This window comes from Girardinichthys multiradiatus, chromosome 8 (genome assembly GCF_021462225.1).
Source record: "Girardinichthys multiradiatus isolate DD_20200921_A chromosome 8, DD_fGirMul_XY1, whole genome shotgun sequence".
NCBI lineage: Eukaryota > Metazoa > Chordata > Actinopteri > Cyprinodontiformes > Goodeidae > Girardinichthys > Girardinichthys multiradiatus.
Genome location: NC_061801.1, coordinates 38,075,211 through 38,094,995, shown reverse-complemented (window position 1 = coordinate 38,094,995; position 19,785 = coordinate 38,075,211). Strand labels below are relative to the sequence as shown.

Sequence of the window (19,785 nt, the reverse complement as noted above, 5' to 3'; positions counted from 1 at the left end):
GGTCCACAAAACACATGTGAACCGGTTGGGCAAACTCCCATGAACCGTCCAGTACCCTGTAGAGGGTTTAGGGCGAGTTTAGTGTCAGGATGACATCCCTCTAATTCAGTCTAATGACCGAAAACGTTTGGTGTAGGGTTAGGGTTAGGGAGAAGCTGCTCACTTCTTGTTTGTGCTCTTCAGATGGTTTTCGTCAGCACCTGCAGGAGTTTCTGGGACTGTGGCTCCGTGGCTCTGGACGATATCAGTCTGAACCTCGGAGACTGCGACCTGACGGCAGGTAACAACATAGAGTTGTGCAACATGCTCTACTTTTAATTGGAAGTCAAGGTCCCAGTTGGAAGGAAGAGCGGAGAATCCAAGCTTCTTCACGTCCAGTGTGATGGTTTAAGGAGCCAGATCATCTGCTGGTGTTGGTTCACTGTGTTTTATCAAGTCCAAAGTCAGAGCAGATGTCTACAAGGAATTTTTAGAGCACTTCATGCTTCCTTCTACTGATGAACTGTATGGAGGTGATGATTTCATTTTAGTGCAGGACTTAGAACCAGCCCACACTGCCAAAGGTACTGGTATCTCTGTGCCTGACCTAAACCCCATAGAGAGGTTCTGGAGTATTGTCTACTGGAACATGAGACACCAGAACCAACAATGTAGACAAGCTGAATGTCACTATTTAAGCAACCTGGGCTTTCTGGACACCTCAGCAGAACCAGAGGCTGATCTCCACGCTACGCTGCATTAATGCAGTTAGTTCATTCACAAAGTGCACAGATTTACTATTCAGTGGGCTGATGTTAAAAAAAGAAATATATATATATATATATATATATATAATAGTCAGAATTTTCAGATAAACTAAATTTTGGGTTTACATGAAGCAGGAATCATCAAAATAACATAAATAAATGACTGTGGGTTTAATGCATCTACCGGTATATTAGTTTCACTATTTGAATTAAAATACTGAAGTAAACTAACTTTTTGATTATATTTTATTTAGATGCACCTGGGTATTTGTAGTAAGTGTTTTATGATGGCTCTGATTTTGTGCCCACAGCCCTGCACTCAGGTAAACTGTTTTAGGAATCACTCGGCTGCTTTAGGCTCAACCTCAGCTGGTAGCTTCTGTCTCGGGGTTGAATGAAAGGAATAAAATGCCTTTCCATTTTTCCTGTTTCAGGTTTTCTGTCCTCCTCCTTTTCTGGACACTGTGACTTTGAGTCCGGACTCTGTGGATACACTCAGGATAAACGCAGGGATTCTGCTGACTGGCAGCGAAGGAGAGGATCCACTCCGACTTCCTACACGGGACCCAGAGGTGACCACACCACAGGTCTTGGTGAGGAACCCTCCATCCAGATCACCTCTTATTGCATTTCCTGTTGCACAAGTATCCCTCAAACAGCCTCCTCCCTGCGTTCGCCAGGATACTACATGTACATCGAGGCGTCGCCCATGCTGCCGGGCCAGAGTGCGCGGCTGCTGTCCCGTCCTATCAGAGGAACCAGGGGGCCTCAGTGTCTCCGGTTCTACTACCACATGTACGGTTCGAGAACAGGGGAGCTCAGGGTGCTCGCCGACAAGGATGGAGAGGAGGAGTTGCTATGGCAACGGAGCGGTGAGCAGAGCATCGCCTGGCTGAGAGCCCACGTGGGGTACCAGAGCCAGCGCCAGCATCAGGCAAGAGTGAAATAAATGTTCCCATTGCTCTGTTTTTTAACATAAGCTTATACCGACATATTTAGACAAATAAAGCTAGCACTGCCTGTTTGCCTCACGGATGAGCTTCAGTAAGGAGTTCCACTAGTTTTTCTGAAAGCTTTCTAACTAAAGCTGCTGTAAATAAACTTAAATTTATCTTGTTAGTTTTCAGGTTGAATTAGTATAAACAAGTCTGCCCTACAGTCACTTCTTCTCTGTTATAATAAATAAAATCTTCTCTTTAGAGACCCTCATCTCTCTTTATTAGAAGGAGCCAAACTTCTCAGTTTTCAGGTTGACAGCAAAAGAAAAATGGGAAGAAGGGAAAAAACTAGAAAACAATGATGAAACATTTGGGCTGCTGCCATGACATTAACTCAGATAAGTAGATAATGTTGGATTCTTACTCCTGTTTATCCATAATCACTTTTCCTATAAACATACTTCCAGAGCACAATGGTCAGGCCAGATATCTGCCTTAAATGGCTTTGAGTTTCATGGAGAGGATTAAAACTGTCAAGCAGCTGGAGGAAAAAAAGAGGAGAAAAGGAAAGGAAACCTCGGATTAAAAGGAAAATGTTTGACAACCACATGCTGCCAGAATATCGTTAACTGAACTGAACTTCTAAGAGATTTCTGTTTGGTGTGTTGATGAATGTGGTTTTACATTGTTCAGTGGTGTCTGATGGATCTGGACAGCCTTGTACAGTTTGAATGTGGACCTTGTTATGATAACAGGTTTCATTAGAAGAGAACCTGAATGTAGTTTTTCCTCTAATGCCACAAGATCCAGATCCTCGAGGTAGAACTAAATGTAATCTAGAAAAGTCCTGAGCCCCCAACTTTATTTTCTGTCCAAATAGGCTAGCTTACATTAAGCTAGCTTACGTAAACTGGGCTATGCTTGGATCATTTAAACTAAGCTAGCCTGTCTCTGTCCAAACAAGCTAGTTTACGTTAAATGATCCTAGCATGGCCCAGTTTAGCTTACTCTATTTAATGCTAATTTAAATGATTTTCACATGTTTTCAGAAAACTAGTTTTAATTTAATTTAGTTTATCTTATTTTAGCTTATCTTAAATTAGCTTGGTTTTGTTTAAATTAGCTTAGTTTAGTGGTTCTTGTCGTATTTCAGCCTAGCTTAACGTAAATATTATTTTAGCAAATCTTAGCTTAACTTGTTTTATCTTAGCTTATTTTATTTTTGGATGATCTTACCTTAGCATTGCGTAACTTATTTTAGTTAAATTCTGCTTGTTTAGTTTATCTTCATTGGAATTCTCAGCTTGGTTCAGTTTAATTTAGCTTAGTTTACATTGTCTTATTTTAGCTTATCTTAATTTATTTTTAGCAAATCTTACCTTAACTTGTATTATAAATGATTTTGGATAATCTTAATTTGAATTATCTTAGCATGGCTTAACATATTTTAGCTAAATTTAGTTTATCTTCTTTCAGATTCTCTTAGCGTGGTTTAATTGTTTAGTTGATGTCTTATTTTAGTTTATTTAAAAATTTTTCTAGCAATTCTTCGCTTGTCTTACAACATTTTATTTGGCTTAGTTAACTTAAAATGATCTTATGACTTAGTTTAAATTGGAAACTTTTGCAGGCTTAGGAAACAAATTAGTTGAGCTCACTTGTTTTATTTGATCTTTTATTTTAAAATGCTTTGGTTAAACTTTGCCTAGTTCAGTATATTTTATTTCAAATTAGGCCTAGTTCAATTCAAATTATTTTAGCATGTCTTAGTTTTAGTTGCTTTAGCTTATTTTATCTTAGGTCAATTTAAATTGTGCCAGATTTATATAATCTCATTTTAAATTATCTTAATATATCATATCCTGTCAAAATGTATTTTTTATTTGATTTAAATGATCATGTTAGTTGTTTTTCTGTATAGTTAAGTTTAAACTAACATTGCATGGCTTTAGCTTACCTCATATACAGAAATGTAGGACAGTTTAAAAGTTTAAATGTAGGACAGTTTAAAACCTTTTACAGTTCAAAAAGGATGTAATTGTGTTTATTTGTATTATTTTCCCAGATTGTGTTTGAAGCAACCCGGGGATCTTCAGTAAGGAGTGACATTGCCATTGATGACATTATGTTGGAGAGTGGACCTTGCCCAGGTAAACATCTTACTGTGGATTACATAAAACACAATCTGAGCTATGCTGCAGATTCCTGACTCCTTTGTTGTTTCGGGCAGACATGGAGGTCGGAGACACCGTGGGAAGCTCCAATGAGATCGAGTAGAGCAAGGCTAATATCTGCTGTAGGATGCATGCCACCCCCCAATTTTCCCACTTTTATTTTGCACATGAGACAACCTGAAGCGTTGTTGACTCCTACATGTCAGGCAGAACATGTGGAATAAAGAAACTCTAGATGTACTTCAGTTTTCATGGGGCAACATGTCAGTTATGGCGGGCTTTCTCTCTGCACTGTAGCAACAAAGGGTGTCAAACCTTCACACATATATGCATTAGATTAATGCTCATTGCTTAAATAAACCCCAGAATGTTTTTAAATTCAATAGTTTTTTTACATTTAAAAACGGCTGAATTCAGACGTCGGAATCATTTCATTCACTGAGGCCAATTAGGAAGTGATGCAATACGTTTTTGTGCAACAAACTACAAGATAAAACCATTATATTCATATTTATTTAAACATTATACATCTGTACATTTGTGAAAAATGAGTCAGAGGAGCATTCAGAGCATCATTTGGTCTTTCTCTGGGCGTGTTACATGATAAGAGTCCCATCGTTGGGGTATTTCATCAATGCCATCTGCCGGGTCATTGCCAGAACGTCCTGAAACCCGGCACTGAGGCCAGACATGTGCTGGAAGTATGCCTCCTTTTCCACCTGGACCGACAGATTATTCACCCCCGCGTCTTTCAAGATGGCCGTCACCTGGAGATGGAGAGATGTTACAATCAATAAAATTTTCAGGGGTAATTATTTCTATGCATGTGGCAGACGCTTTAATCCAAAGTAATCTGCAAATTACTTGATAGCTGGGATGCACAATATATCGACATTAACATACTGGTATCGGTCCGATAAGTAAAACCAGGCCAATATTAACAACCAATGTTTAACCAAACCAGTTTCAGTGCTTTCTTGATTCCAGTTCTGTTCTCTCTGATGAAAACATCTCTGCCCCCCTGGCACTAAAATCTGTTTCTGTCTTGGCATGAATCCTCATGGAAAACAGCAACCGATTAAAATGGTGTGCCATGTTTTAGTTTGTATGATTAAAACAAGAAGAAGTCAGATTAGCACTATAATAACATGAGGTCATTGTCTCATCTTCACAGGTGCCCAACCAGCTAGAGTAACACAAGGTTCCCACACATCTTCATGTCTAAATCCATAATGTACCAGACTCAAAGTAAGACTTCACACATCATTATTAATTGGTTGGTTTCAAAGGATAAACACAAACGTTCACTACTACAAGTAGTTCCAATGAGGTCTGGTTAAAATAGAAAATCTGCAGCAACCACAGACTGGTATGGATGGGTGGACAGAAGGTCAGAGGGATGGAAGGACAGATGTTTGGATAAAAAGACTTCATATTTTTAGGGGTCTACCGATTGCAGTTTTCTGGCCAATCATCAATAACTAATCTTTAAAAAGACTGCCCTGCTGATTACATTTTTGGCCGATATCAATTTTGTGTATAACTGGCGCCCTCAGGTGTCAATACACCTTCAATGTCCCAATTAAATTTTATTGAAAAACGCTGAACAATAACATGAAACAACACAAACTTGTTTTAACTGCACATGATGTGGTGCTCTGAAATATAAATGAAAAATTTAGAGCGTTGCAGTTTCCTTCAGTCTTTAATTTTTCAGGTTTTAAAAACAAACAAAACTTGCACAATAGATTAAACAAGTAGATAAGATCGGTTTCACATGCAAGTATTGGCCAATTAACGACCTCCCAAAATTAAGGAAATCGGGGCCAATCAATCGGCCAACCGAGCGATCGGGGCACCCCTAAAGATTTTAATGAGAAAGTCACTTCCTTCATTGCGCAAATCCGCAAGTTTAAAGTAGAGTGATCACAACAACTTAGCAGTAAATCCATCGGTTGTGTTTTAACGAAGAACTTGGAGATAAAGACCTTCATCTTTGGGGCTGAGGCTACAGTACCTTTGTAATACACTGAAATAGAAAACCGACCTGCTGGATGATCCGTTGTTCCACCACATCCGACATGACCTGCAGGTGAATGGTCCCAGCGACCACGCTGGCCGAATGCCTCCAGAAATGAGGGTCTCTGTACGACAAAACTCCTTCAATCTTCTCGATCTGAAACAAGAAAAATTCATCTGGGGAACTGCTTCCATAAAGGCGACGTAATGGGAAGCGTTAATGACACGTGAAGCTCCCACAACGTAAAAAATATGCTACATAATCTTAATAGCTGTGCACTGCATTTGGACAAAGCTTAATACCTCCAAAGTCCTGATAAAAAGAGTTTTTTAAATCAGATCCTTCATAAAAGAAATGAAGGTCATGCAGTCATTGTTAGTTAACAGGGCTTCAACTTGTCTGTTTAAAAATGTCAGATCAAAATTATTCAGTTGATTTTCAGCTCATCATTGATCCCAATTTTAAAGTTTTATGTTTGCTTCTTCATACAAAACGGCAACAAAGAATTCGATTCAGGCTGCAAAACATTAAAAACACATCTCTGCCTTTAAAGGAGTCAAACCAACAACCTACAGCTGCCACACAAAACACACTGAATACTGACCGTTATATAATGCTGGGTGATGCCCCTTTTTTTTTTAGTCTTTTCCATAAATAAGAGTGAAATATTTAGCTCTGTTATGGACCTGAATGTGTAAAACTGCACAAGAAAAATTGGTAGCTTTTTAAAAAAAGAGGCTGAAAATCCAAGAAGGAAGATCATATTTTAGCATGATTTAGTTAAAATGTAGACCAGTGATGGGTACAAAAATGTTTGCATTGGCAAGAATCTTAACACTATAGAAATATAACATCAGGGGGTATAAATGCAAAAATTCAAGGAGAAAATGTTCTTTTATTTTTGGTATCTGTAACATGACTCTGCAACAGAGGCAAGTTTATCCTCCCACCCCTTTAAAACTGGCTGCAATTAAGAGGTCAGAAAGGATGCTGGAAAAGGAGCCTTGGTACTATAATCCTCCTCGTTCCCCTTTGCAACTGGATGTAATGACAAGAGCCAAGACGACATGCTGGAGCCTTAAAGCACCAAAAGGAGCCTTGTTGCTTTAATCCTTAATAGAGGTGAGTCTCATTTCTTCTTCTATCTTTCTAAAATTGGCTGCAATGTAAGGAGCTGACAAGCCGTGCTTTAGAAGGAACCATGGTACTATATTTCCAAACTGAATGGAGTTTGAAGTGAATTGAAAACAGCTGAGAAGATATGCTGGAAATTGTGCATTGGTGCTATAATCTCGTGTTTTCCATTTTAAATACTTAATAAAATCTCATACAACTTCTAAGTTGTACAAAACATAAACTTAAAAAGAATTGGTGCTTATCCTCATTACATGCGACTCCTCACCTTTTCCAGCGCACTGTTTAGGTCCTTCTCATGTTCCGGAGGAGTTCGTAGAAGGAGAACCTCGCAGGCGTCCTTCAGTAAAGGGATGACGCTGAGAAAAATGAGCGTGGCGATGAAGAGCGAGCAAATCGGATCAGCGATCAACCACCCGAACTGCCGGATGAGGATCGTTGATATGATCACTCCAACGCTGCCCAACGTGTCCGCCAGAACATGGAGGTAAACCCCTGGAAGAAGAACAGAAGTTCAGGAACTTGTTTTTCTGGAACTTCCACAAACCTCGTCACTCCAGCAACGCACCTCTCATGTTGGCGTTCATGCCTCTGCTACCTGAGCCGTGGGAGTGACCGTGTCCGCCATGAGAGTGGCCGTGACCCCCGTGGCTGTGCTCGCCGTGGGAGTGGCCGTGATGCGAGTGTCCGTGGTCGTGTGAAGGGCAGCTTTTCCCTCCGTGGGAGTGGGCGTGACTGAAAGCGCAGATTCCCACCAAGTTGACCAGCAAACCTCCGACAGACACCGGCTGCAGAAATAAGATTTTCACAAGTCGTTCTGGATCTGAGACTTTAAGTAAATAAAGATGCAGCGTAAACCTGAAGTCGCATTGACCTGAGGCCGGTAATATGAAGCTGGGTCAGCAGATCCAGGGTAACTTGGATGGACAGTGGTGATCTGCTCTGTTTCGCTCTGAGGACTAAATAAAGACCAATAAAAATGCTCCCACCCACTCTGTGGGTTTCTGGGTTTCTCTCATCTAGACCCTGTTAAATGTTGAAGGTTTTCCTACATGGATGTGGAAGATACAGACACACTGTCATATAATTCAGGAAATATGACACGCTCTGCTTTATGTGACAGAGCAAGAGCAAGTGGTGGATGCAGAGGACTGAAGACTGTGGAGGACGTTCACTTCCAGCAGGACAACCCTAAACATACAGCCAGAGCTACAGTGGGATGGTTTAGAAGTATAAACGTGTGTTAGAATGGCCTAGTCAAAGTCTAGACCTTGATCTGATTGAGAACTTGTATGCTTATAGGTGATCTTCATCCAATCAGACTGACGTGGAGTTATTTTGCTAGGTAAAATGGTTAAAATCTTTGGTCTCTACATGTTTAAAAATTACACATTTTTATTAATAGTTATTTTGTCCTAGATGTTTTCCACACAATGTATTTCTAACCAACCAAAGGAACATTTTCCGGGATCTGTTTAAGTTTTCGTCTGTAAGAAGATTTCCAGCTGGAACACTTTTATTCATAAACAGCTTCTCTCTATAGTTAAACAGGATGTCAACTGGACCGGACCAGGTTCTGTTCTGTGGGCCGTCCCGTCCTCATAACATGTTATCTCTGTACTTTGTCTCCTTTAGTTCCTCTTTGCCAATTATAATCCTCTAAGGTTAATACAGGCTTTCTGTCAAACATCTGGAAACGTTTAAAACACAACTGACGGTTTACTTTGGAGAGCCAATGAAGCTTTTCCAGAACCAGATAAAACACCGCTCCACTGTTTTCACTCGGAACTTTGTTTACTTTGGACTTTAATCTTCAGTTTATTGGCGAAGATTAAAGCCAATTTCCTTCTCAGAGCAACGGGCAGCTGTCATGAAGGAAAATACGGCATCTTGTAGATCCACTCACAGTTAGCATGTCCGTGTTTATGTTGGGAGGATCCAGCAGACGGGTGACTGATTCCACAAACACGAAGAAGGCAATGACCATCAGGAACAGGCCGTTGATGAATCCAGACAGGATCTCCACTCGACCGTACCTGCAAGACGACGACAGCAGAGCCCTGGATTTTACAAAACGTCCAGTTGAATCGGAAGCACTTGGTACTCCTAAGAGGGACTTTACCCGTAGGAGAAGATCCTGGTGGCCTTCCAGCGCGTCATGAGGGCAGCGAACAGGCCGAGAACTAGAGCAGAGCAGTCGAACAGCATGTGGAAGCCATCAGAGATGAGTCCCAGGCTGTTGGTCCAAACGCCGTAAAAAAGCTCCACAAACGTGAAAGCCTGGACAAAAACACAAGGAAATCTGTTCCCAAAGGGACTCGATGCAAAGACAAGTCACTGGTTGCTATGGTGATCCTAACAGTGTTTCAGGGTGAATCTGAATGCAAGCAGATGAAAGCAGGTTGAATTAAAAATGAAAAAGATCTGAATCTAGATTGTAATATTGTCTCACTCAGAGCTGAACAATTAAAAAATATCCCACAGAAAATAATAACTATAAAAATAAGGCCTCAGCTTCACTGCTCCAGATGCTTTTCCTGTTTAAGAGAAAATATTTATGCCTAATTACCCATGCCAGGCCACTAGGTGGCAGTAAGTTTAAATCATACATCTCAAAAAATTTGAATTATGAAAAAGTTCCATATTTCTCCCACATTCCAGACATTAAAACTCATATATTATATAGACTCGGAACACAGACTAAAATATTTCAAGCCTTTCTTTCTTGTAATTTTGATGATTATGGCCAACAGATAAAGAAAACCCAAAATTCCGTGTCTCAGAAAACTTTTATATTTCATCAGAATAATAGAAAAAGGAGGATTTAAACACAAATGTCTTGCTTCTGAAAAGTATGTTCATTTCTATGCACTCAGGACTTGGTTGGGGCTCCTTTTGCATGAAGTACTGCATCAATGCTTCGTGGCATAGCTTTGATAACTGCCTTCGGGCCTGACCAGAACCCATAGATTCTCTATGGGTTCTGGTCAGGACAGTTTGCTGGCCAGTCAAGCCCAGTAACACCATGGTCATTGAACCAGATTTTGTTACCTTTGGCAGTGTGGGCCGGTACCAAGTCCTGCTGGAAATTGAAATCAGCATTTACATACAGCTTGTCAGCAGAAGGAAACAGGAAGTGATCTAAAATGTCCTCGTAGATGGCTGCACTGACTGTGGACTTCAGAAAACCCTGTGGACCAGAACCAGCAGATGTAATGGTACCCTAAACCATCACTGACTGTGGAAACTTCCCACTGGGCTTCAAGCAACGTGGATTCTGTGCCTCTCTCCACTCTTCCTCCAGACTCTGGAACATTGATCTCCAAATGAAATGCAAACTTTACTTTCATCTGAAAAGAGGACCTTGGATCTTTGAGCAACAGTCCAGTACTTTTTCTCCTTAGCCCAGGTTAGACGCTTCTGGCACTAGTTCTGGTTCAGCAGTGGCGTGACACGAGGAATGTGACATTTGTGTAGGATTCATCTGTGAGTAGTGGCTCTAGATGCCCTGACTCCAGCCTCAGTCCACTCCTAGTGAAACTCCCTCAAATTCTTGAATGGATTTTCTTGACAATCCTCTTAAAGCTGCTGTTCTCCCTGTTGCACCTTTTTCTATCACACTTTTTCCTTCCACTCAACTTTCTATGGATGTGTTTAGATACAGAACAGCCAGCTTCTTTAGTAATGACCTGTTGTGGCTCACCCTCCTTGTCCATGGCTGTCTTCTGGACACATGTCCAGTCAGCAGTCTCCATGATTGTTTAGGCCATAATATGTTCATTATACAACATTTATACGTTTAAAATGGTTTTCGTAAACCGGTGTTATGTAATCAAATTTTCTGAGACACTGAAATTTGTAAGCCATAAACATCAAAATTACAAGAAACAAAGGCTTGAAATATTTCACTCTGAGTAATGAATCTATATAATAATTTCTTTCTGAAATGAGGGACAGAAAATAGCGAACGTTTTCACAGCATTCTAATGTTTTTAGATGTGCCTGTAAGCATAGGCAGCTGTAGCTCACTTTTTTCCTCAACCATAAACCTAATCTAACGTAATTATTATACGTTCCAGCAATGTGCCCTGTAAGACACACATTCAGGGAAAATCACGTGTTAATTTGGAAAATGTACCATGTAAGTTCTGGGAACATACTGTGCCAAGTTCCAATAAAGTTACTTATTTTTTTCAAGAATGTAAAATCCAAATGTGTGAAGAAAATGTGACCTGTAAGTTCCAGGAACTCAGCCTTTAGGGTCCATTAAGGGAACCGTTTAGTTTCAGAAGAAAACGTTGAGCTCCCAGGGAAACAATGAGAAGTATTATGTTTTTATACGGTCATTTTTCCAGTGCATGTGATTGTAACATCCACGAAGAATAATCTCTTATTTTGAAATTGGAAATTATGAAATGATAGACAAAATTTAGAGAAGTAACAGAAAGATAAAAGCTTTAAAGTTTTTTATCTGGAGGTCAGTATCTTGTATTTTCTTTGCCTGACCTACCAGGTTCAGACACAGGAAGTAGAAGATTTGCCTGGAGTCGTACTCCTCCAGGATTTGTTTCAGTGAATCTTTGATGAATCGTGGGAGAGACTGTGATGTGTGCTGCAGGGCGTCCCCCATGAAGTTGTACAGAGGGGTCCCTTCAGGAGAATAACCCACCAAGGTCCCTTTCTGCCCCTTGTTCGATGGAGATGAGAGAATACTGGATGCTGCAGAGGACAGATGTTGTTCGTAAAGATGAACTGAGGTGTTATAGGTGTTTTGTCTCTGGTTGTTACCTACCCATGATGAAGAACACGGAGCTGACTATCACTCCACCGGAGAGCACATGCTCCGTGCTGACCTGCTGCGGTGGTTTGCTCATGGAGCGGAGCTGATCCGTCAGCGGGTGAGTCCAGAAATTAGCCAGCATCAGCGCGCTCAGGAAGAGGGCAAAGGCGCCGTAGCGGGCGCACCTGGGCGCCTCCATCTTAGCGGTGCAGACGGCTTCGACGTAAAACTCCAGGATCATGACAGAGAAGATGATCATCCCAAACGGGAAGATGAGCGAAGACCAGGAGTCAACTTTGCTCTGTAGGAAAAACAAGCAGGAACGTCAGATGGAAACCCCGAGAATCAAAGATTAAATTCCAAATAATATTAAAAACATTTAGAAAATTATGCTTTGAAATATTTGTAAATTGTGCACTTAGGAAAATATACTTTTTTACACGTTTGCTTAAATGGATCTACACTATGGAACGACTTTTATGTATTTTTGGTGTTTAAATTCAAATGAATCCCTTCCCTTACAGGATGGATGGATGAAATTATTTAAGGATGACTAAAGAGATAAAGGGATAAATGTATTCATGGAGAAAGACATGGATGGATGGATGGGTGGATGGATGGGTGGGTGGATGAGTGGATGGATGGATGGGTGGGTGGGTGGATGGATGGGTGGGTGGATGGATGGGTGGGTGGATGGGTGGATGGATGGATGGGTGGATGGGTGGATGGATGGATGGGTGGGTGGGTGGGTGGAGTTTCCTCTGGTTTACAGAGTTTAGGTTATTTTTCTTTAATGTTTTTTCTAATTTCTCCAGTTTTTTCCAACAAACATTCCCGTCTTTACATCCAGTCGGATCACCTCAGTGGTTGCTGACAGGACAACCACCCAGGGCAGCAGCACCACAGCAGAAACCAGGTTGTCCAGGGCGTAGAGTCGTTTAGCTCCACCAATTTCCACAGATAATTTCCGAGAGGCTGTGTGGAAGCCCACCTTCAGGCAGAGCGAGACCACCAGCAGCACAACACCGCCCTGACAACAGGTTTGGTGAAAAGAATGGAAACATCTTCACAACAAATCCCACGCTGTTTATAGACAAGAAGAAGCTGCTTCACTCACTTTATGATCTGCGACTCCTAACAGTGAAATGGTCGTGTAGAGGAAGTGTGTGAGCGCGCTGTCATGGTGTCCCTCAGCTGGTTTACAATTCGAGTCAAGGTCCCAAACAGTGTAGAGCGGAAACAGCCGGTAAAACCAGACTAAATTCAGAGGTGGAAGAAATGTGGATGAAAGGATACGGTGATGATCTCCCATCTTCGCCATCAGATGATCATTATCGAAGAGCAGGAGGCAGATCACAGCGATGATGAAAAAAGCAGCACCTCTGGTCTGCAGGAAGCCAGAGAAAAACCAACAGAGAAGCTGCTCAGATTACCAGAACCGACTTAATTATCAGGTTCCAATCAGAACTTTACATCCACTCATCATCAGCAAGAATGCAGTGTTACTTCTGGGTCTTCGGGCTCGCTTCAAGCTCTATCTGGTTTCCTCTGACAGGAATCTTTACCCCTTAAATGCTGGTTTTAGCAATTAATACATATTTTTAAGCTAAATAAAACCACAAAAAGTTATGAACATATTGTTTTTTTGTTGTGTCTGAAATTTGCCGCAACATCGATCATGATCGATTATGTTTGTGTGTTTTTTAGCCATTAACTAGATTCTGGCCTAATGTCTGACCACTCTTCCTGGCGGAGTTGGTAGAAATGATTTAATCTGGTTGGGTTCTTGGCACAAACTGGGCTTTTAAACATGGTCCACAAATACTCAGTCGGGTGGAGGTGTTGGCCGTTCCAGAAGCTTTATGTTAGCCGGATTAATCAAGTCCCAAACCAGTTTAGGATCATTGTCCCATTAGAACCCCCAACTTCTATAAAACCAGCGCCACTGTCCACAGTGAAGCCAGTTTAACATCACCATGGACGGGCCAATAACAGAAGCTCCTGTTTCAGCATCGACTCCTTCAAACTCAACCGGAACCAGGAGCTGATACTTGGATACATCTGGTTGTTATGGGCGACACCTAAAAGCCAGGTGCGTGCTGGGAAACCAACCGGTTTAGGAAGAAAGGTCTAACAGCTGCTGATGGCTAAAATAAAATCAGATTCTCAGTTTTAAAAGTCCCTGAAGTGTGACGATGGGTGTATGTAAACTTCTGATCCCAGCTGCAGATACAAGTCAGCAACACTCAGAGGAATCAGTTTTACTGTCATGAAATTTGGTTTACTCCCTGTTCACCAATGAGTTTATTTCATGGAATAACCTTCAGAAAACTATGTGGGGTCACGCGAATAATCCTGAAATAAAACTGAATGTGCATTTTATTCCCTACAAATCTGACTTATTTAAACTGCAACAGCAAAGCTCAAAATTACTCATACCCCCAGCAGATTTAGAAGGTTGGATATTTATAACCAGAAAGTTGAGTTGATTTTAAACCTTGGATGGCCCCCCTCCTGAGTTGGTGAAGAGAACCGCGAGCAGAGCGAGGACCACCATGTCACTGTGCTCGAACAACAGCAGAGTCCTGTGAGAGAAAAATGGAGAAAATGCTCAGAGAGACTTCTGTTACAACCAGGCGTCATGTAGTTACAGCAATCTGCAACAAAACGAAACATATTCAAATCATAACATGACAAAACGCTCTGGAAATACCCGAATTTACCTTAAAGGTCCACAAAGAGTCAGACCAAAGAAGCCCAGGAGGGATATAACACAGCTGAGGATGGCGTGTTTCACTAACTTTATCCACTAAAACAAAGAAAAAGAAAACCGTTTTATTCCTAACAGCAGATCCATCTTTGACACAATTAGACAAACTGAATGTTTTATACTGAGGGCCGAAACGGCAACTAGGGCTGCAACTAACGATTATTTGCTAATCGATTAATCTTTTTTTTTTTAATAATCAGTAATTAACCAGATAGCAAAAGGTGTTTAATAGGAGATTTTTTACAATTTTTTTTTTGTACAATTGTGGCCTAATTGCAGCTCTGACAGGTCTGTTCTTATGGCATGTTTTAGAGTCTGTTTACTCCAGTTAACAATTATTCAATTACTAAATTAATTGACGATTATTTCAATAATTGATTAATCCGATTAATTGTTTCAGCCCTAATGGCAACATTTCAATACATCAATGAGTCTTTGAGGAAATATTTGTGCATATAATAATTTGAATAAAACTGAAAATACATAATACAATTTACAGAAATAAAGTTGTATTTTTCTTTCTTTATTTAAAATAACTAATTAAACACAGAGTTTAAATGTGAAAACAATTTATTAAAATTTTGCAAAAGGATTTTTAATTATTCAGGCATTTATTTATTGTGTGCTTTTTCTAAATATATCACATATATGAATATTTATTTAAATGAACTTTTGGCCTCTGAGAGTCTCAACCTGGAAACCTGATGCAACATGTCCTTTTTCCCTTTATGCCTAAAGTCACTGCATATTCTCTGTTAACATCTCAGGACACAATCTATAATCTTTTATATGTAATTCAAATGTAAACAAACAGTTCAGCAGTTTAGGTTTCTCTGGCCGATACCGATTACCTTTTTATTACGGTCTGACTTTCATATTTTGGGTTTCTTTCCAAGACCAGCAGGAAGTATTGCTGAATTGTGAAGCAGAAGGAAAATGATACGCAAGTTCTAGAACAACATCCCAAGCTTTGAAAATCTCAATCCGTCATCTGAACATGGAGAGAAGATGGACCAACCAGAGACCAAAACATGGTGGTCCACCTACGCTGACAGGATGGACAAGGAGAGGCTCATAGTAACTCCTGCAGATATCCACAGCTCAGGTAGAAGAATCTACTGGCAGGACAACTATTAGTCATAAACTCCACAAATCTCCCCTACATGGAAGCGTGGAAAGAAAGAAATTGTTGAAAGAAGGTCTTAAGAAGTCCTGTTTGCAGAACAAACGGGACTTTGCTCACAGAGGCTCTTCATCCAATCTAATGGAGCTTGAGACATTTTGAAAAGGAGATTGGGCACACATTTCCGTCTCTAGATGATGTTCTGCAAAGTGCTGGCCTGTGCAGGCTGAATACAAACGCCTGCCACACTTTTAAGTTTATTGTTCATTTGTAAAAAGTTTGAAAAACAAGCATAATTTTCTTTTTTCATTACATTTATGCACTACTTTGTGTTTGCGTGTCACACAAAATCTATTGTAGTTTGTGGTTGTAACCGGCCAGAGCTGACTGGGTAAAAATGTTCAAACTCAGCGGTGCATCATAACGTAAAACTAAAAACCCAGAAGAAAGAAGTAATATTTATCATTCTTAATAATAAACAATGTTTCATCATCATTAGATAAAGACTGAGAAGCTGAAGGAACCCAACTAACCTGCCGCTTGGAGATTCCTTTTCCAGATGAAAATGGTTTTTGAAACACAAGCAGAATAACAGCACTCCTTCAAAACAAAAAACATGTGTTGTCATCACATTTATTATTTACACACAGTAAACATGGAACAATTCAAGGATGAACCAATTCAGGCCAACTCTATTAAAGATCGTAGGACAGGAAATACTCACCCTAACTTTAATATGAAGATGAACTGAACTATATGAACGACTTTGAGGATGTCGTACGATTCAAAGATACCTAAAGCTTTCAGGATCTTCGAGAGGATCAGCAGAGCAATGTATCTGGTTAACCTGCAGGGGGCAGAACAGCAGCACACTTTACATCAAAAACTAAATAAAAACTCTTTCATACACGACACGCAGATCCAGACCCACCATGGAAAACATCTGTGTAAAGGAAACATGGAAACTATTGGATGTAAGCTATACTGTATATTCAAAATATTTCAAAAGATATTTGAATTATTTAATAAACAAAACCATGCCAAAAATTCAGAGGGAAAGTCCAACCTTCACAGAAATGAAGGTGTGACCAGGAATGACCTGAGAGAGGCAACCAGAAGGTTATTTCTAAACAGCCTGAGGCCCAACTTCCTACAGAGCAGGGATGCATCAGGAAAACATGTGATTGTAATTCCATATATTGTGCAGCTCTACTACAGAGGAAAGATTATTTACAAGTAAAAACATTAAGGACAGCTGCCAGGAAAGGTGGTCCCACCAAATTCATGTCTAAACCAAACGCTCCAATGCTTAGAAGAACAACGAAAATCTCATGAGCTCCATCTCACACTCTACAGGCCTCAGTTAGCATGTGAAGTCATAAAGTTCATGACTTAGGAAAAAAAACTAGGGATGCAGATATAAAAGATGGAAATAAACATCGGTTGTTAATATCAGCCCAGTTTCACTTATCGGACGATATGTGAAAAAACACCGGCTGATACTGATGTTAATGCTGATATATCGTGCATCATTAAAAAACTGATAAATTCGCCCTTGTTCTGAAGAGTTGAAGGAGAAGTCATCCCGTTTAAAAAGAAAATGTCAGCATGACTTGGGCCTCCAAAATGGCTTCTGAATGAAGCACAAGACATGTGGATCAACGTCCTTTGAATGGATGAGAGCAAAGTAGAGATGTTAGCAGAAAAATCAAACATCATCAGTACAAACAACTACGACCAAATTTCAAGTACGGTGGTGGAAGGATGATGATCTGGGCTTATTTTGCAGGCACAGGACCTGGGCACGCTGCAGTCATCCAGTGGACCATAAACTGTTCGGTAAACCAAACTATTCTAGAGTCAAATCTGTCCAGCAGCTGAAGCCTGGCTCGTCTCTTCCTGATATCCTGCCTGATTTCTTTAGATTTTCCTATGATGTCACACAAGACAGTGGTGCCACAGATGAGCCTCCATTTAACTCAAATGTTGTGCATTACCCTATCAGAGGCGTTGAAAGCAGTGACGTCAGCATCTGAGCTATCCCAAACGGTTTAAAGGTTTGCCTTCACCGTGATATCATAGTGAATTTCACTATGATGAATTTAAATAAAAATAAACACCTTCTAAAACTCCCTCTCTCTTTCTTTAATCTGTATAATATGAGCTACAACAACATTTAGTTTACCTTTGGGATTAATAAAGTATATTCATTTGAATTTATGATGGGATTAGGATAAAATAAATAATTTTTTCTAACGGACCAAAAAACGGAAAACTTTAAGTCAGATTTAATGTCTGAAGGTGATTCTTTGTGTGTTTTTATACGGGAAGGTAAACTACCTTAGTGGGAAAAAATAAGAGAGTTTAACGGGATTAAATGAACAGAAACCAGAACAGATGTTACCTTGAATCAGGAACTTCCACCATTCCCAGTTTTCCTCCTGACAGAACGTTGCTGCTGTATTTCTCCTCCATGTTGACCAGTAACAGTATATTTATGTTCCCAGTATCCTCACCATCACTTTCAGTAGTAAACTGTCATGAAACCGCACTCATTTATTTACCGCTGCAGTAAACAACAAGGCCTCCTCCGGCTGGGGGTCATTCTGCCGTTCCTGCCCCCGTCTCGTCCTCTGGGCTCGCTGGGTGTCAAACAAACATCCGGTCGCTTTGCTGGAGCCCAAAAATGTGTCCCTTATCGGTCAGGACAACGACAACAAACAGTAAAGTTCAAAAGGGAGAGCGAGAAAAATCCGAACCGTCCATACAGCTACGACGCTTCCGTGTACGTCACGTAAGAGACCACGTGACGGTTGCGGCTGCGCGTTTCTGGGCAGAGGCTTAAAGAAAGCAAGAGGTCTCTCTCTGAGCAATTTCTCCTGTACCAAAACAAGCACTCTGTGCTCCAAATGTAGTAAATCAGTGTACTTTTATTGATTTATCTTAAAACGTCACATTTTTACAACGTCTTATGCTTTGTGTGCAAGAAACCTGGTGATTGTTTGTCTTGTTTGTTTGTTGTTTAACTCATAATTAATGTTTTACTGATGGTCATTTGTTTCACTGATGCAAAAATATATTATTCATACCCAAAGCATTTTTGCTGTGTTAGACTCGTAATTTGAAAAATCAATGACTAACTTCAACAAATGTATTAGCCTTGTGTGTAAAACAGCTAACTCTGAGATTACACTAACAAATACTTTTCTTTTGTATTTATTTAATTAGTACTTTTAAATGATTAGAACAACAGATGAGGTGAGACTTTGAAATCATTGCCAAAATAAAATTTACACTACAAAAAAAAAAAAAAAAAAAACTACAAGTAAACTTCCGCTGGTGGATAAAATCTGTTCCGCTCGTGGTGGTGAAGGTCACGTGTTTCCGGTGGAGATTGTCCGCATGACTTGTAGATGGACACGCTTGACTCGATAAATTAATGGCGGCCATGTTCTGATTGGTTGGCTACACTGGTCGTTTTTTAGTAGGATCGACTTTAGTGCAATTAGTGTAATTTAATCTCAGTATAAACCATAACATGTCCTTCCTGCAGTTTGCTGCCAGAGGCCATGTAGGGGACAAACATGTTGGAGAAGGTGTTCAAGTCAGATGAGACTAAAATTGAAAACTTTTTGTCCTTTATGCAAAAACGAGGTGAAGCAAGTTTTAAATTGGTGCCGCCCACAAATGTATTCTATTTACAAATGTGGCCCCATTTAAAAGGGAAATAAACCTGCTTTTCTACAGTTGAGATTTATTGCCAAGAAGCCTTTCCACAATAGAGAAACTCTAACTAAACACAAAGATGAATTTCCACTTCATGGACACTGAAGTTAACCTTATCCAACCCATCAGATAGGGATGCATTTCATGCTTTTTGGCCAGATGGCCATGGTGCAGCAGCTTGTTGTAGCTTTTACTATACCGTCCACACTGCTGATTTTTGTCTTGATCTCAATATACTGTACATGCTGCTGTAACAGTTTCCCACTAGAGAACATTAAAGTACATACTCTATCAGGAAAATATATAATTACAACAAAATTGCTGAGAGTTGCTATGATGACGGCATTCATAATGATTAATCCTCATTTTTCTAC

General features: G+C 40.2%; 2 protein-coding genes across 4 annotated transcripts in view; one reads left to right on the top strand and one right to left on the bottom strand.

The window, feature by feature from the left end:
* Positions 1-4,098, top strand: part of LOC124872889 (MAM domain-containing protein 2-like) — a 61,588-nt gene extending 57,490 nt beyond the window's left edge. For all 3 annotated transcript variants that reach the window (XM_047373310.1, XM_047373309.1, XM_047373308.1), the window contains exons 12-16: positions 184-280; positions 1,181-1,339; positions 1,427-1,680; positions 3,750-3,834; positions 3,915-4,098. In XM_047373310.1, coding sequence (XP_047229266.1) covers positions 184-280; positions 1,181-1,339; positions 1,427-1,680; positions 3,750-3,834; positions 3,915-3,961 — 642 coding nt within the window. In that variant the 3' untranslated portion in view covers positions 3,962-4,098. The remainder of the gene's footprint in view (positions 1-183; positions 281-1,180; positions 1,340-1,426; positions 1,681-3,749; positions 3,835-3,914) is intronic.
* Positions 4,099-4,353: 255 nt separating this feature from the next.
* Positions 4,354-18,491, bottom strand: slc30a5 (solute carrier family 30 member 5). Its single transcript, XM_047373307.1, has 16 exons — positions 18,090-18,491; positions 16,410-16,532; positions 16,219-16,285; positions 14,516-14,601; positions 14,290-14,377; positions 13,089-13,179; positions 12,910-12,986; positions 12,652-12,822; positions 11,805-12,093; positions 11,523-11,731; positions 9,135-9,292; positions 8,919-9,048; positions 7,581-7,800; positions 7,281-7,507; positions 5,906-6,034; positions 4,354-4,625 (listed from the first exon to the last, which is right to left on the bottom strand). Exons 1-16 carry the CDS (start codon positions 18,158-18,160, stop codon positions 4,455-4,457), a joined length of 2,307 nt encoding a protein of 768 aa, XP_047229263.1. The 5' UTR covers positions 18,161-18,491; the 3' UTR covers positions 4,354-4,454.
* Between the last annotated feature and the right edge of the window lie 1,294 nt (positions 18,492-19,785).